At 43.0% G+C, this 18663-nt stretch overlaps 1 protein-coding gene across 3 annotated transcripts in view; it reads left to right on the plus strand.

Moving 5' to 3' along the window:
• The window catches only part of LOC116501382 (kinesin-like protein KIF2A), a 129608-nt gene that overhangs the window by 45418 nt on the left and 65527 nt on the right, over window positions 1-18663 (plus strand). For all 3 annotated transcript variants that reach the window (XM_032206904.1, XM_032206905.1, XM_032206907.1), the window contains exons 2-6: window positions 4669-4763; window positions 13935-14054; window positions 14463-14517; window positions 17694-17816; window positions 18339-18439. In XM_032206904.1, the coding sequence (XP_032062795.1) occupies window positions 4669-4763; window positions 13935-14054; window positions 14463-14517; window positions 17694-17816; window positions 18339-18439 (494 nt within the window). The remainder of the gene's footprint in view (window positions 1-4668; window positions 4764-13934; window positions 14055-14462; window positions 14518-17693; window positions 17817-18338; window positions 18440-18663) is intronic.

Genomic DNA, 18663 nt, shown 5'->3' on the forward strand with positions numbered 1-18663 from the left:
GGCACTTCAGGGAGCAAGCTGAGCACGCCAATTTCACCTTAGGGGGTGGGAGGCCTCCTGGTCTTCATCACTGCTAGGGCACTGCCCCACCAGTGCAAGCCCAGCTACAACCCCCTCCCCCTTCGGATCTAGTTTAAAGCTTTCCAAATGAGCCATGCTAATTCCTGTCCCAGAACCCTTTTGCCCCTGTGAGATAAATCTTTCTCGCATACTACTGTCAGGCCTGGTGTCTCATAAAACCAGCCATTATCAAAGAACCCAAATCCCTGTCTGTAGCACCAGTCACATAGCCAATCATTTATGGACCGGATCCTTCTATTCTGTCCCACGTCATCACCCCAGAATGGAAGGAGGGAAGAGAAAATGACTTGTGCTCCAGACTCTTTCACCAACCGTCCCAAGGCCTTGAAGTCTTTCTTCATTCCCCTCAGACTGCAGGATGCAGCTTCCTCCCCACCTATCTGGAAGATCAGTAGTGGGTAGTACTCTGTTGAGCACACCAGGTTGGGGAGTGTCCTGGTGATAACCTTGATCTGGGCTCTAGTTAGACTACAGATTTCTCTTTGATGAGGGTCAATTCTGCATATTGGGCCCTTTGTTCCTCTCAGAAGGGAATCTCCTACTACAATTACCCTTCTTTCTTTATTTTTGGAGGTGGTCTTGAGGCATGGTGTCAGCTGCCTCTTCTGATGTGACCTCGTGGCAGGCCTTCCACCACATCCTCACCTACCTCTCCTTCAAGATCCAGGGCCTCAAACCTATTATGGAGGGGCACCTGGGGAAGCAAAGTAGGAAGGGAGGGAGGGGGGTTGCCTGCGACGCTGAACTGGGACTTGCTTCCAACCCTCCTTGTCTTTTTGGTCCTCTCCCTCTGCCTGATAGCGACAGGGCAGGGGTTCCACCATCCTCTAGGGGGCATCTCCCCAGCACCCTTCCCTCTGGCACACCAGGGAATTACTCCACCAGTCCATCTTCTGCTCACACACCCTGCTGCTTCTCAGTCTCTCCACCTCTTCCTTGAGCTCAGCCACCATGACGAGCAGACCTTCCACCTGAAAACAGGCGGTCTGGCTGCACTCCCTGCAGCCAGAGGCCTGAACAGCTACCTCTCTCAGGTCCCCTCCATGGGCCGCAGGAGAACTTCTGCTCCAGCACCCGGAGCACCTCCTGCCATCCTTCTGCACTGACCTTGGTGTCTGCAGGGCTGTTTCTCACTCCTCTCTCTCCCAGCTGCTGTTGCACAGCAGTTTTTCCCTTTCTTAAATATGCTCTCACAGAGGCGTAACCAGCATTGCTCATTGTCTCAGCTCTGGCCAGCGACAGGTCCCTTTTGGAGCTGGCTGGAACTGGCTCTTATCTAACATGGGGCAGCTTCTGGACTCTTCTCACAGAGGCCACCCCTTCAGCCCCCCGCTACCAAACCCTTGCCACGGAAATCCAATATACCCTTCTTGTAGTGAGGGGCCCAAAACTGAACACAGTATTCAAGGTGCAGTCTCACCAGTGCCACGTACAGAGGGACAATCACTTCCCTAGTCAGGAGGCCATTGGCCTTCTTGGCCACCTGGTCACACTGCTGGCTCATGTTCATCTGTCTATCGACCAGCACCCCCAGGTCCTTTTCTGCTGGGCAACTTTCCATCCACTCTTCCATGAGCCTATATCACTGGATTGGGCTGTTGTGACACAAGTGCAGCACCCAGCATTTAGCCTTGTTGAATGTCATGCAATTGGACTCAGCCCATCAATCTAGCCTATTCAGATCCTTTTGCAAAGCCTTCCTACCCTCAAGCAGATTGACAATCCTGTCCAACTTGGTATAATCTCCAAATTTACTGAGGGTGCACTTGATCACCTCATTCAGATCACTGATAAAAATTTTAAACAAACTGTCCCCAGTGCTGAGCCCTGGGGAACACCACTGGTGACCGTCTGCAAACTGGATTGAACTCCATTCACTATGACTCTTTGAGCGGGGCTGTCCAGCCATTCTTTTACCCAGTGAACTGTACAACTGTCCAAGCCATGAGCAGTCAGTTTCTCCAGAAGATGCAAGGTGGAGGAGACCTAGACAATGACAGGTAGATACAGACCAAGATGGGTTTCATACTTAAACAGGTGTCCAGTGGAAGCAATGTATACATCACAGAATCAAAGAATTTCAAGTGTGGGAGAGACCTCAAGATCATCGAGTTCAACCTCTGACCTAACACTAAGAAGTCCTCCACTAAACCACATCATTAAACTCTATATCTAAACGTCTTTTAAAGACCTCCAGGGATGGTGACTCCACCACTTCCCTGGGCAGCCTGTTCCAATGCCTAACAACCCTTTCGGTAAAGAAGTTCTTCCTAACATCCAACCTAAAACTACCCTGGCGCAACTTTAGCCCGTTCCCCCTTGTCCTGTCACCAGGCACGTGGGAGAACAGACCAATCCCCACCTCACTGCAGCCTTATTTAAGGTATCTGTAGAGAGCAATAAGGTCACCCCTGAGCCTCCTCTTCTCCAGGCTGAACAAGCCCAGCTCCCTCAGCTGCTCCTCGTAAGACTTGTTCTCCAGACCCCTCACCAGCTTCGTCGCCCTTCTCTGGACTCGCTCGAGCACCTCCATGTCCTTCTTGTAGCGAGGGGCCCAAAACTGAACACAGTACTCGAGGTGCGGCCTCACCAGAGCTGAGTACAGGGGGACAATCACTTCCCTAGACCTGCTGGCCACACTGCTTCTTATACAAGCCAGGATGCCATTGGCCTTCTTGGCCACCTGAGCACACTGCTGGCTCACATTCAGCTGACTATCAACCAATATTCCCAGGTCCTTCTCCGCCAGGCAGCTTTCCAGCCACTCATCTCCCAGTCTGTAGCTCTGCTTGGGGTTATTGCGCCCCAGGTGCAGGACCCGGCACTTGGCCTCGTTGAACTTCATACAGTTGGCCTCAGCTCATCGGTCCAGCCTATCTATATCCTCCTGCAGAGCCTTTCTACACTCAAGCAGATCGACACACGTGCATAGCTTGGTGTCATCTGCAAACTTACTGAGGGTGCACTCAATGCCCTCGTCCAGATCATCGATGAAGATATTAAAGAGGACCGGCCCCGGCACTGAGCACTGGGGGATGCCACTAGTGACTGGCCTCCAAATGGATTTGACTCCACCACAACTCTTTGGGCCCGGCTATCCAGCCAGTTTTTAACCCAACAAAGCGCATGCCAGTCCAAGCCACGAGCAGCCAGTTTCTTGAGGAGAATGCTGTGGGAAACGGTATCAAAAGCCTTGCTGAAGTCAAGCAGCACAAGAGGGAACACATACACAAAGTAATGTGCTATATAACTCAGTTTGGAAAACAGGCACAGCAGACCTGAGATCACAAAAATCAGCATTGTGATTAACAACTATTAAACTGATGTAACGCTTATAAAATTTTTGTTTTAACATGCTCTGGTCAGATCTTTTATCTCAACCTTTCGATCCCCATGCTGGGTGCCAAAAGCAACTGGTGTGGTTTAACCCAGCCGGCAGCTAAGTACCACATAGCCATTCGCTCCTCCTCCCTCTCTAGGATGGGGGGAGAGAATCAGACAAAAAATGAATCCTGTGGGTTGAGATAAAGACAGTTTTATATATATAAGAGTTTTTTATATATATATATATATATATATATATTTCCCTTTTTGGGAGTTGATACAAATAAAACATTATTTAAAGTTCATTTCTACCATATCATGCATGTTTCCCTCTGAAATGCAATGACGTAAGGGATTGCTTGTGCTATGGCTCCTTAAAATAGAGTATCAGAGGAGCAGTTCTATTGGACTTGTATTCTTCAGAAAGTCTAGTTTTTGGTATTAGTGCAAAGCATGGATGTGAACTCACTGTGACACTTGGATCTTGATCTTTTTGTGTCAGCACATGGCTGCTCTGCTCATCTAATCACTCCTTGCTACCATGCCTAGAAAATACGATAAAGTGTGATAGAGGATATTTTAAAAAATAAATTATACTTCATATTTAGTAAGGAAAATCTGTACTCCTACTGGAAGTTTACTGGGTTTGTTCTTCTTTATGGGGGCTTGCTGGCTTGATGTCTTTCACTGGAGAAGTCTTAGCAATGGGATTCTAAGAATTTATGTTAGTGGTGTTTGATAAAGTGATGATTTTTATTATTGTTGCAGGAAATTTAGTTTTAGCTGAATTACCAACTGAATATAATTTTAGGGAGATTTACTCCTATGTCAGGACATTTAATGTTGTATTGTCCTAGAAAGGAGACAAAAAAGCCTTTGTAGAGCACACCACAGTAAACTTTCCTGTCCATGAAAGAATAGTGGTCTTGGAAATGTTATCAAAACTTCTGACAAAAAAAAAAAAAAGAAAAAAAAAGAAAAAAAAAAGAGTTTTTAAGTGGCATGGATTTCACATGGTATTTTTCTTACATACCACTCAATTTTCTGTTTCTTGATTTTTTTCACTTGGGCACTCTTTCATTAGAGCCTCAGCTAATGGATCACATCTATGCCAGTTTACAGTATGTGGCCAGGAACCATCTTTTATTTATTCCCTTTTTTTTTTTTTTAACCTTCTTCTTCCTGCCTCTCTGCATACAGCAATTCAAATAACTTCTGGAATTTCATCTGATTAATAAATATTCATTTGTGTTTCCTTTCTAGGCCGAATTCACCAAGCTATGGTAACATCCCTAAATGAAGATAATGAAAGTGTAACTGTTGAATGGATTGAAAATGGAGATACTAAAGGCAAAGAGGTAAACTTTTAACTATTTTAAAACCTTTCTATTTAAAAAATACAGTGTAGTCTCTATGAATGTTGCTTTGGAATTTGAACTGGAAACAAAGAGATAATATAAATCCTAATTTACTTCATTATTCTTTGTTTACAGACTATTTGGAATAGGAGCTGTTGGGCAAGCATTGTCTTCTGTCGTACTGAATTTGCCTTTCTGAGCTCTATATCATAGCTTATAAACAGTGTTTTTCATCTATTGATTGTGAACTAGATTACAAAGGCTGACCTTGTTATCCCCTTTTTACAAGTAGAAAAATCAAATTTTTGAGAGGGAGAATGACTTGGAGTTCAGACAGGAATTAGCAGGACAGCTAATTAGAAATCCTTTTGTATTTGTTTTATTGAGGAATTCAAGTGCTAGCTTATTTATTTATTTCTCTCTTATTTATTTATCGTCTCTGTGGGAGATGATAATTTATTTTTTTTTTTAAATATGTGAACAGAAAAAGGAGGACCAGAGAAAACATAGGTTCCCTACTTGATGGGGATGGTCACCTCATAAACAAGGACATAGGCAAAGCAGAGACGTTTAATGCCTTCTTTGCCTCCGTCTTCAATGCCGATGATGGACTTTGGGACCCTGGGTACCCTGAGCTGGAGGACCGTGATGGTGGGAATGATAAACTCCCAGCCAACCCTGAATGTGTGTGGGATTTGCTGCTCCACCTGGATCCATACAAGTCCATGGGTCCGGATGGGACTCATCCCAGGGTACTTAGATAGCTGGCTGACGTCATCACAGGACCTCTCTCAATTATTTTTCAATGGTCTTGGGAATCTGGAGAGGTCCCAGTAGACTGGAAGCTGGCAAATGTTGCGCCAATTTTAGAGAAGGGCAAGAAAGAGGACCCTGGCAGCTACAGGCCTGTCAGTCTCACATCAGGGCCTGGTAAAATTATGGAGAAGATGATCCTTGAAGTTAGTGAAGCGCACCTGGGGGACAATGCAGTCATTGGTCCCAGCCAACATGGGTTCACGAGGGGAAGGTCCTGCCTAACAAATTTGATTTCCTTTTATGATAAAGTCACCCGTCTAGTCTATCAGGGGAAACCATCTGACGTGATCTTTTTGGATTTCAGTAAAGCTTTTGACACAGTTTCCCATAGGATCCTACTGGACAAAATGTCCAGCATACAGCTAGACAAAAGCATCTTACGATGGGTGAGCAATTGGCTGACAGGCAGGGCTCAAAGGGTTGTGGTAAATGGGGCTGCATCAGGCTGAAGGATGGTCACTAGTGGGGTCCCCCAGGGCTCCATTTTATGGCCAGGTCTCTTCAATGTTTTTATAAACGATTTGGATGTAGGACTAGAAGGTGTTTTGAGCAAATTTGCTGATACTAAACTTGGAGGAGTTGTTGACTCTGCTGAGGATGGAAAGGCCTAGCAGAGAGATCTGGACAGATTGGAGAGCTGGGCAATCACCAAACACATCAAGTTTAACACGAGCAAGTGCCGGGTCCCGCACCTGGGACGGGGCAGCCCTGGCTATATGTACAGACTGGGCGACGAGACACTGGAGAGCAGCCCCGCAGAGTGGGATCTGGGGGTTGTGGTTGACAGCAAGCTGAACATGAGCCAGCAGTGTGCCCTGGCAGCCAGGAGGGCCAAGCGTATCCTGGGGTACATCAAGCATGGCGTCGCTAGTCGGTCGAGGGAAGTGATTGTCCTGCTCTACTCTGTGCTGGCACGGCCTCACCTCGAGTACTGTGTGCAGTTTTGGGCACCACAGTACAAAAAGGATGTGAAACTATTGGAGACTGTCCAGAGAAGGGCTACAAAGATGGTGAAGGGCCTAGAGGGGAAGACGTATGAGGAGTGGATGAGGGCACTTAGCCTGTTCAGCCTGGAGAAGAGGAGGCTGAGGGGAGACCTCATCGCAGCCTACAGCTTCCTTGCGAGGGGTAGTGGAGGGGCAGGCACCTATCTATTCTCTTTAATGACCAATGATAGAACCCAAGGGAATGGTGTCAAGCTGTGACAGGGGAGGTTCAGGCTGGATTTTAGGAAGAGGTTCTTAACTGAGAGTTTTGTCGCACACTGGAACAGGCTCCCCAGGAAAGTAGTCACAGCACCAAGCCTGTCAGAGTTTACAAAGTATTTGGACTGTGCTCTTAGTCATGTGGTCTGAATTTTTGGGTAGACCTGTGTGAAGCCAAGAGTTGGACTCGGTGATCCTTATGGGGCCCTTCCAACTTGGGTTATTATATGATTCTATGAAAATAACTGCTGGATTTGCAAACAGATGCCTAGGAATACTAAAAAGCCCTTGTTTCTGCTATTCTGTTACCAGCAGCAATCGTCTCTGGATTCTCTAGATCTCTAAAAGCGATGGATTTTGCCCAGCCCTGGAAGAGAATAGATTTTGAAGTTGAGCTTCCTACATGTAATCCTGGTTACAATATAACTTGTTATCAAAGGTGTCTTTTAAAAAATACTGATGGAAATTCAGAGAGCAGTAATACTGAACCTAGGTGTGGAAATGTTACCTGTGATGTAGGAAATTATTCATATTGTTCCGAATGTGGTAATTACAGGAGTGCTAATATATATAATGCACACCAAAAACCGCGCGGGAATCATTTGGTAACTGGATGACCAGTCCCGAACTACAAAGGGTGGTATTGGCTATGTGGTAATAGGGCCCGGTAGGTGTTGCCCCTAGGATGGAAGGGAGCTTGCACCCTGGGGGCAATAATTCCAAACATAACCATTGTTGAGGATATTCAAAGCCAAAGCACAGGCATCCTTGGGACCCACCTACCCAGAATCAAGAGGACTTCCTCTAGTGGAGAGAGGAATAGCGTTTCAAAGTTTTGTGAGGTGGTTTTTCCCTTGGTTAGGGGTGAATGAATTAGAAAAAGACATTGTGAATATCTCAGCTGTAGTCAAAGAATTAGAAAATAGCACTCTAGATGCGATCCAGGCACTGCAAGAGGAGGTGACAAGTCTGTTAAAGATGGTATTCCAGAATCTACTGGTACTGGAAATCCAGTATTACTGGCCTTGCACTTTGCAACTTGCAACTTGCCAGTTGCTGTATGTATGTAGACCAAACGGGGCGAATTGAGACTGATCTCAGAAATATTAGGGAGAAAACCAAGATCTTACATGAGGTGGCCCAAGACGACACTTCGTGGCGATTTAGAGACATTCGGGAAAAATTGACCTCGTGGTTGCCTGGATGGGATTGGCTCAAGCAACTATTTGATAGTATTCTAGTAATAATAGTACTGTGTATTTTGATCTGCTTGCTTATTCCTTGTATTATTCCTTGTATGACATATCAAAAATGTATGTTCTTGGCAGAGACTGTCATCTCCCATGACATCCGAAGAAAAATATTGTGCCCTAATGTTGGAAAAACTCGAGTGGGGGATGTGAAGAGGTTCAAAACCAACAATAGGAGTAAGAAAAGACGAAGGGGGAACTGTAAGAATTAAAGTTATGTTTTTGCAGTGCAAAATTCCACTAACTTTGCATATTTAAAAGCGATTGCACAGGGAATGTTAGTCATATAAAACTGCACATACAGGGCATAGTAACAAGCGTCGGGTAGGTTGTGAACCTATAGTACTCAGCCAATGAGGAATCAAGCATCGGGTAATAGGGGATATAGGGCTACGATACACTTCTGCTGCACACCCCTCCTTGCAGGACACCTGCCATTGCAATTGTGAATAAATCAGCTTCACAAGAGACCCTGTCTTAGAAAATTATTGGGATATTTCTCACAACAATGAACAGATTCCCAGAGATCCAGATGAAGTCAAGTGCACACAACCCATGTGGCAGAAATTTGTACGGAGTGCACTGTTGTTGTATGCCAATTCATTGGCAGTAATGACCTGGGAAGACGTATATGGTCTGAATTTTTGGGTAGACCTATGTGGTGCCAGCAGTTGGACTCAATGATTCTTATAGGTCCCTTCCAACTCGGGATATTCTATGATTCTATGAGTACAGATGCACAAATAACATAATATACCCTCAGTCTAGTCGCGTTCCATCTACCCTTTTTAGATACCAGCTAGGGTTAAAGAGAACCTTTTATTGGCCCACATATTTAATTAGGTAAGGACCTGTGTTGAAGATGGAAGGAGTTAGATTAATGGGAGGCAGAGTTGGTACAATTTCAAACATCTGTAGGGGCAGAGACTTCTTACCCTTTGCAGTTGACATAGATGTTGCTGTAACGATCATAAATTCAAATAGTAATTTGGTGTCTCTGTAACCCCAAAGATGGTACATAATTATAGGTTTGGTGAAAGTAAAATTGTGCCAACAGTCGGAATTTGGTTCAGTTATTTTGTTACAGTCAGTACTATAATTTTTGGGTCTGGAAGAATCAGCATAAATTGTCTTAATTTCAGTCGGCCTATTGTAAGTAGACCCATTAGTTATTCGGCAACTGATTTGTATTGTCTGACCTGAAGTGGCTTGGAGATCAGCCATCCAAAGAGAATCATTACAACCCATTCATCTTTTGAAAATATTTTGTTTACATGTAAAACTGAAGTAGTGAGATTTAGGTCCTTTTTGTTTTGAGATGTTCCAACACTTGCACTATACTGTGACAATGTGACAGTTCCAAGGGTCATTATGAGATGTCACAGTGTCACAGTGAGATGTCTCAGCTCCATGCACAACCACAGTAACTAAGTTTTCCCTGACGGCACGTGTTCCCATAATTCCAGTGTATTTAACATGGGCTTGGGACCATGGCCATTCTGGGTCTTTCTGGCTACAAACCAAATGGGTTTGCATTAAGGTCAGGGTGAAGCATAGTTTTAGCAATCCAAACTGCTGATTTGTGATTCTCCAGCTGTCCACATGCAGTTCACTCAGGATTCCTGTGAACACAAAAGGAAATAAAATATGCTTGGTTGTATTCAACCAGCAGGATTAAAAAGAGGGTGAGATCCACTGGGTGCTAATCCGGTGTACATTTCCTGAACAATCTTTGGCTTCCCATGCATAGGGGTTTAGTTGAGCAGTGTTCTCTGAGTGTTTTCCATTGTGTCTCTTACACTTTCCTGACTTTTTCCGTCTATCAGGATGTGAAACAGGAATCTCTGCTAAGATTTTTGCAAAAGCATTGTGAGCAATTGTGGGGGAATGTTTATATCCTTGAAGAAGCCTATTATAGTATAATAGTATAATCCAAGTATATTGGATTCCTTTTCACGTGAAAGCAAACTGTGCTTTATCCTGTTCAAGAAGAATCATTAAGAACATATCTTTAACATCTAAGGCACCCATCCAAGGATGGGCAGTGACTTGTATCAATGTCACTATTTCTGCCATGTTCAGAACTGTGGCAGTTAAAGGTGTGGTATTAGCATTTAACTGTAATCTACTATAAAATGCCATTGCCTGGTTGGTTTCTTTACTGGCCACACTAGTGAATTGTAGGGTGAATAGGTCCTTTTAATAATGCCTCTTTCTTCCAATTCTGTTACCACCCTGTCAATTCCCATAAGCGGGTAGACTTTGGAATGGAGTTGTGTTTTGGTATTATAAGTTAATTTCCAAGTCACCTCAGGCAATTATTCCACACAGTTAACTGCATCAGAGGCTGAAGTGAGCCTAACTAGGAATGAGTGGCAAAAGCACCCCATTGTGACTGGCCCAGAAGCTCTGTGCATCCTTGGCATAGACTACCTCAAGAGAGGGTACTTCAAGGGTCCAAAAGGGTACTGATGGGCTTTTGGCATAGCTTCCTTGAGCACAAAGATTAAGCAGCTTTCTGCCCTGCCTGGTCTCTCAGAAGACCCTTCTGCTGTAGGATTGTTGAGGGTTGAAGAACAGCAAGTGCAAATTGCTACAATGGTGCACTGGCGGCAATATCGTACCAACAGAGACTCCCTGATTCCTATCCATGAGTTGGTTCATTGTCTGGAGAGCCAAGGAATGATCAGCAAGACTTGCTCGCTCTTTAATTGTCCCATATGGCCAGAGTGAAAGTCTAACTGGAGAGTGGAGACTAATGGAGACTATCATGACCTGAATGAAGTCACGCCACCGCTGAGTGCTGCAGTGCCGGACATGCTAGAACTTCAATACGAACTAGAGTCAAAGGCAGCCAAGTGGTATGCCACAACTGATATCGCTAATGCATTTTTCTCCATCATTTTAGCAATAGAGTGTAGGCCACAGTTTGCTTTCACTTGGAGGGGCGTCCAGTACACCTGGAATCGACTGCCCTGGGGCTAGAAACATGGCCCTACCATTTGACATGGACTGATCCAGACTGGAACAGGGGAAAGCTCCTGAACACCTGAAATATATTAATGACATAATTGTGTGGGGGCAACATGGCAGAAATTTTTGAGAAAGGGAAGAAAATAATCCAAGTCTCCTGAAAGCTGATTTTGCCATTAAACAGAGTAAGGTCAAAGGACCTGAACAGGAGATACAGTTTTTAGGAATAAAATGGCAAGACTGAAGTTGTCAGATTCCAATGGATGTGATAAAAAAAAAAATAACAGCTATGTCTCTGCAAAGTTTCAAAATGGAAACACAAGCTTTCTTGTCACCCCAACTGCTGGTGCTGGGCAGGACTCTCTACACATCATGCAACTGATGCTATGTGAAGTAAGGGTGTTATATCTATCACACAACAGGCTCAAATAGGAAATCTCAGTCTCCCAGGAATCTTGGAAGTGATCATGGACTGTCCCAAGGTCAGGGACTTTGGAATATCGCTAGAGAAGGAGGTGACGTGTGCTGAAGAGGCCTCACTGTATAGTAAACTAGCAGAAGATAAGAAGCAATATGCTCTGTTCACTGATGGGTCCTGTCATATTGTGGGAAAGCATCATTGGTGGTAGGTTGCTGTCTGGAGTCCTACACAAGTTGCAGAAACTGCTGAAGGAGAAGGTGAACTGAGCCAATTTGCATAAGTGAAGGCCATCCAGTTGGCTATAGATATTGCTGAATGGGAAAAGTGGCCAGTGCTCCCTCTCTATACTGATTCATGGATGGCAGCAAATGCCCTGTAGGGGTGGTCACAGCAATGGAAGCAGAGCAACTGGCAATGCAGAGACAAACCCATCTGCGCTGCCACATTGTGGCAAGATATTGCTGCCTGGGTAGAGAACCTGTTTTGTAAAAGTATGCCACATAGATGCTCACGTACCCAAGAGTCCGGCCACTGAAGACCATCAAAATAACCAGCAGGTCGATCAGACTGCTAGTACTGAAGTGGCTCAGGTGGATCTGGACTGGCAACATAAGTGTGAGTTCTTTATTATTTTATTTAACCGTGAATGTGAAACATGCTGCAATCAAGCAAGTCAAGAGGTTAAAGCCACTTTGGTTTGGAGGACAATGGCTGAAATATGGGGAGGCATGGCAGATTTATTATATCACACTCCCACAAACCCGCAACGGCAAGCGCCATGTGCTTACAATGGTGGAGGCAACCACTGGATGGCTGGAAACATATCCTGTGCCCCATGCCATTGCCTACAACACTATCCTGGGCTTTTAAAAACAAGTCTTATGGCAACACAGCACCCCAGGAACAATTGAGTCAGACAATGGGACTCATGTCCAAAACAACCTCATAGACACTTGGACTAAAGAACATTGTACTGTGGGTGTATCGCATCCCCTATCATGCACCAGCATCCAGGAAAATCGAGTGCTATAATGGACTGTTAAAGACTATGCTGAGAGCCATGGGTGTTGAAACATTCAAACATTGGGATACACATTTGGCAAAGGCCACCTGGTTAGTCAACACTGCCAACCAACCCGGACCTGCCCAGTGAAACCTGTTACGTACTGTAAAAGGGGATAAAGTCCCTGTAGTGCATGTAAAGAACACGTTGGTGAAGGCAGTCTGTGTTTATCCTGCCTCAGGAAAGACAAACCCATCGGTGGGACTGCTTTTGCTCAGGGACCTGGGTGCATTTGATGGATAATGCAGAACGATGGGGAAGTCCAATGAGTACCTCAAGGGGATTTAATGTTGGGTGAGAATAGCCAATGATTTGAATCATATGATATTAATTGATATATGATACTGCATGTCATCACTACTATGATTGGTGTATGCCATATTAATAGTATCACAGTAAGAGTCACCCAGATAATGACAAATGAATTTTGATGGAACCAAGCAAATTGCAGTGGTGATAGAACTGGACAAGCGCAACAGTATTGGAACCAGAGCTGGCCTCTGCATGGAACAATCCAACACGATTCATCATCTCTCCTGCCCTGATGGACTGCTATGACAGATGGAACCCAAAGTCATGGACTAAACAAATTCAACGGACATTTTAGAGGGATGACCCATACACCAAAGGAATATCTGTGTGTATATATCAGAAGACAGGAAAGTTTGTGGTGATTAATTGGGATGTACTGGAAAGTTTGAGACCCAAGCCTGACATAAATCATATGCGATAAAGGGTGGGTATTATCCTGGTTTTGGTTAGGATAGAGTTGATTTTCTTTATAGTGGCTGGTATGTTGCTGTGTTTTTTTATTTAGGAGAAAATTCATGCTGAGAACACACTGATGTTTTAGTTGTTGCAGAGAAGTGCTTACACTAAGCCAAAGACTTTTCAGCTTCTCATACTGCCCTGCCAGCGAGGAGGCTGGGGGTGCACAAAAAGCTGGGAGTAGACAGAACCAGGACAGCTGACCCAAACTGGCAAAAGGGATATTCCATACCATATGACATCAAGTGGAATGATAACAACTGGAAGAATAAAACTAGGGGGATGTGGCTGGGGTTGGAGGGGGAGCTACTGTTGTTCAGGGACTTGCTGGGCATCGGTGGCCTGTGGTAAGCTATTGCATTGTGCATCACTTCTTTTATTTATATACATATATATAATTATTATTATTTAATTTACTATTTTTTCCTGTCTTATTAAATTGTCTGTCTCAACCCTTTTTTTCAATTCTCTACCCCATCCCACTGGCAGGGAGTGAGCGAAGTGCTCTGTGGTGCTCAGTTGCCTGTTGTGTTAAACCACAACATCAGGTTATAGAAATAACCAATTGTGAGGTAAAAACACTAAATGTATTTATTGTTTATACTGAAACATAACAGCAGAAATGGAGAGGATGAATTTGTTCTTAGACTCATCTTTTTATATTCTTTTAAACAGATTGACCTGGAGAGCATATTTTCACTTAATCCAGATCTTGCACCTGATGATGATACTGAACCTAGTCCAGAGACACCACCACCACCTATTCCATTAGCCAAAGTAAATAGAATTGTGAAGGTTGGTAGTACCTATGTAATGCGTTCATATTAAACTTACAGGACTTCTGTAATTTTGTTATGTTTTAATTTTTAAATCTAATTTTTGTCTGTGGAGCTACTTGATAAATGTGTTCTCCATTCACCATAGGTAAAAAAGGATTTCTAAAAATTTTCTATGAACAGGTTTGGCAAGGAGGGAGTTGGGGACTAATATTCATATAACAAGGTATAGTTCAAGGAAAAATATACAAAAGAAGGTTGATTTGAAAAAGTACATATAGCAGTCTCCACCCAAGACTCTTCAAGGAGGGATTTGGAAATAATTACCTCTCTGTATTGCTGATGTTGTGTTAGAAACAGAGGTGGGGCTGCAGTTAAAATTTTCAATAATAAGGTGATCAAATAATGGAGATTTCTTTCTTTATAGAGTCGACGAGCTGTGGCACCTATTAAGAATGATACCTCTGCTAGAGATAACAGAGGTAAATGTTATATCTTTCCATTTCAAGGAAGCAAATATATGGGAACATTTTAACGTCCTGCTCATCTAAAATTCTTTAATAAAACTGCATTTCTAATTCAGTATGTACGCATGTGACATAGAACATCATTCCTAGAATTGATGTAGGTACATCATTCCTAGAATTACTTCTATGTGTATTTAGGAATAGGTACTGTATGAATATTATTTATGTGCAAGTTTAAGCAATATAGCATTAGGAGATTTGTGAATTTGTGAATGAACTAAAGGTACAAAAATTTGAAGTTAATTATCCTACAATAAATGATGCATGGACTTTTTCAAATTAAAACATCCTCAGTTTGCTTTAGCTTGAGTGTTTCAATATACTATAAGTAGTGCACTTAGAATTCTTACTCTTTCAATTTTTAAGCTTAATTTTCTAACAGTCTGTGTATAAACATTAATTCAAAGAACATTTAAACCCTACACATTATTTCCCTACAGAAAAATCTATTAAAAATGTGGAATTATCACAGGCGGATAGGTGAAATGAAGTATGTGTTAGATGACTACAGATGTAATGCATCTATAATATGAGAAGAAATAGTTATTGCTTAATGTTCTCATTTTGTCTCCTGTACTGAGCATAATTATCTTGTATTGGTGATGGCAATGATTCTTTCAGACATTAATCTAGTGCCATTTGTGGTGGTTTTACTCAGGTGGGCAGCCAAGTAAAAATGATTCGTAAAAAAAAAAGATTCGTAAAAAAGAGTAGGGAGATAGCAAGATGTGTTGCCTATTACTAACAAGCTAGAGAAGTGAGGAACAAATGAAAGAAACCAGAAAAACCCTCCCCCCCATCCACCCTCTTCCACCTCCTCCCCCCGAGCGGCACAAGGGAACAGGGGTTGTCTTCAGCCTATAGCACTTTGTCTCCACTGCTCCTTCTCGGTCACTCTCTTCCCCTGCTCCAACGTGGGTTCCCTCCCATGGGATGCAGTCGTTCCCAAACTGATCCTGTGTGGGCTTCCCACAGGCATCAGCTCTTCAAGAACTGCTCCAGATATGGGTCTATATACCGGGTTCAATCGGTCAGGAGCAAACTGCTCCAGTCTGGGTCCCCCACGGGCAGCAGCTCCTGCCAGGTCACCTGCTCCTGCGTGGGCTCCTCTCCACGGGCTACAGGTCTGGCCTGGAGTCTGCTCCAGCGGGGGTCCTCCACAGGTCGCAGCCTCCATCGGTGCAGGTCAACCTGTTCCACCGTGGTCTTCTCCACAGGCTGCAGCGTGGAACCCCTCTCCACTGTGGTACTTAATGGGCTTCAGGGGGACAGCCTGCTTTACCATGGTCCTCACTACAGGCTGCAGAGGACTTCTGCTCCGGTGCCTGGAGCACCTCTCCCCCTCCTTCTTCACTGACCTTGGCACCTGCAAGGCTGTTTCTTACTCCACTCTTTCTCCCAGCTGCTGTTTTTAATTTTTTTTTCAAACGAATATGGTCTCAATTTGAGACATTTTATTGATGATCTGTCCTCACATCTATACAAGTTTTTAGAGGCCTAACCTCAAGTACTGTGTGCAGTTTTAGGTGCCACAGTATAAGAAAGACAAAACTATTAGAGAGTGTCCAAAAGAGGACTACAAAGATGGTGAAGGGTGTAGAGGGGAAGATGTATGAGAAACAGCTGAAGTCACTTGGTTTGTTCAGGTTAGAGAAAAGGAAACTAAGGGAAGACCTCATCGTGATCTACAGCTTCCTCACAAGGGGGAGCGGTGGGGCAGGCACGAGGAGGGCGCGACAGGACCCAGTGGAATGGCATGAAGCTGTGACAGGGGAGGTTCAGGCTGGATGTTAGGAAAAGGGTCTTCACTGAGGGGGTGGTTGGGCACTGGAACAGACTCCCCAGGGCAGTGGTCATGTCACCAAGCCTGTCAGAATTCAAGAAGTGTTTGGACAACACTGTCAGGCATATGGTATGATTTTTAGGTGGTCCTGTGTGGAGCCAGGAGTTGGACTCTATAATCCTTGTGGGTCCCTTCTAACTCGGGATATTCTATCATTCTATGTCATTTGTAGTAAATGATCCGTTTTGTATGGATTAACCTTGTAACTTGCTTTTTAATAGGTACTATGCATCTTACTGTTCACAGCCTACCTAAGGATTAGTTCTTTGTTCATCTTGCAATTAAGCTTTTCTCAGCATACGGTCTTGTTTAGTGGAGTTAATTCATGCTGTAAAGTAGATCTCCTATGATGTTTGGGACTTTGTCTTGTCTATCCCATTTGATACCTGTTTCCATAGTTGTCTCCATGTTGTACATTGTACTGGCCTTTGGAATGTCATCTCTAAGCTATTAATCAAAGCTGTTACCTTCACTTTCATGCTTTTCTGTCAGACCTCATTAGTAGCACGTACAAGAAACTGGCCAGCTGAAGCAGAGGTGCTTGAAGCAACTCTTTGAAAAAACAACTTAAAATATTCAGCTCTATCAGAGAGGCTTGCATGCTCACTACTCCCGCTGCATTCACTGGGAACAGATATCACTGCATTTTTCGAAATTAGCATCCTTATCACATAGGGAATCCATGCATAAATTTAGGTAGACATGTCAATTGTATCCATATCCCTTTTAATATGGTGTCAAAAAGGTTTGATTTTTCACTTGTAGATTGAGCTGCACTTGGCTGCCTTTCATTTCTATCCCTCTATTCCTCCAGATATTGTAGGCCTCCAGATATTTTATTGTGTGGGACAATTTTCTAATTTCTAGAGACTGCGAAACAGCAGGGTCATTTTCTTGCTGTGTTTTTGGGCATAATCACAATATAAATAAAATTGCAGCACTTACGGACAGCATATCTCCAAGTACATACTATGTACATAATAAGTTGTACTAATTCTGTAGTAGAGTATTTAAAAATATGCTTGGGCAGCATTGGTATTTCATGTTGTGTTGGTATATAACACTAGGATAAAAAAAGGCTGCATACCAAATGTCTTTAATGACATTTGACTTTCCATCTATATGACAAATAACTTTCCATATGTATATTTCCATATATATGGTCCCCCCTGGCCCCACAAAATTGTTGTGTCTCAAAATGGTCCTTGTTTTATCTTGTCATACTAAAACACTTCAAAACTGGATAGAAATGTTATTTCTAGATCAGCTTTGTGCTTTTCGTCTGCAGTGGTTGGTTCTGCACGTGCACGGCCCACTCGGCTTCCAGAACAATCTTCCTCCTCACAACAGAATGGTAGTGTTCCAGATATATCTCCAGTTCAAGCTGCAAAAAAGGACTTTGGACCCCCTTGTATGTAAACCATGTGTCAAAGATTCTTTCATTCTTGGCATTACATGTACATTCTCTTGGATTATGTTGTTTTCCATAAATGACAAATGGTCTATATACACAATTGTCTGTAGGCTTCCTTACAAAGCTTTTTCAGAGCACTGGGGCACTAGTATTTATAATTTATTTTTTCCTTTATATTTTTTTAAACCATGAATGTGGTTTGTTTTAAATTGCTTGGGCTTTCTTTTAAAACAAACCAAGAGTTCACATGTATGTGTTCAAGTGTTTTTAAGGGTCACTGTCCTTATATTTTTGGTTGTGTAATTATTGCCCCATTCCCATAATTTAATTCATTTATTCTATAAATTTTAGAAATTAAATTGCAGTAATTATTTTGTACTAATACTGATTTGCTTGAATATATAATTGATATAAATGCATTCTAATTATTGATAAATTAATATAATTGAAGTGTAGTGTAAATACTAAATCCATGCATGTAACACAGAAAATATTTTAAATTATATAATTTTCTTTAAGCACGTAGAAAATCTAATTGTGTAAAAGAAGTTGAAAAATTGCAAGAGAAACGTGAAAAAAGAAGATTACAACAGCAGGAACTTAGAGAAAAAAGAGCTCAGGTCAGTATTTTGTGCTTAGATGGCACTTTTTTCATTCTTAAATACTTTTTATGAACTGATAAACTTCAAAATAAATATTTTCATCCTGCATATAAGTTTGACAAATATTTTTGGTGCATAGTTGCACTCTGCATAGTTGCACTCTGATAACCATTAGATGTTTTTCCCCCTCTTTTGCTCTCTACAGAAATAATTACTTATTTTTCCATGTGTTATTTCAAAAT

This window comes from Aythya fuligula, chromosome W (assembly GCF_009819795.1).
Source record: "Aythya fuligula isolate bAytFul2 chromosome W, bAytFul2.pri, whole genome shotgun sequence".
NCBI classification, from domain to species: domain Eukaryota; kingdom Metazoa; phylum Chordata; class Aves; order Anseriformes; family Anatidae; genus Aythya; species Aythya fuligula.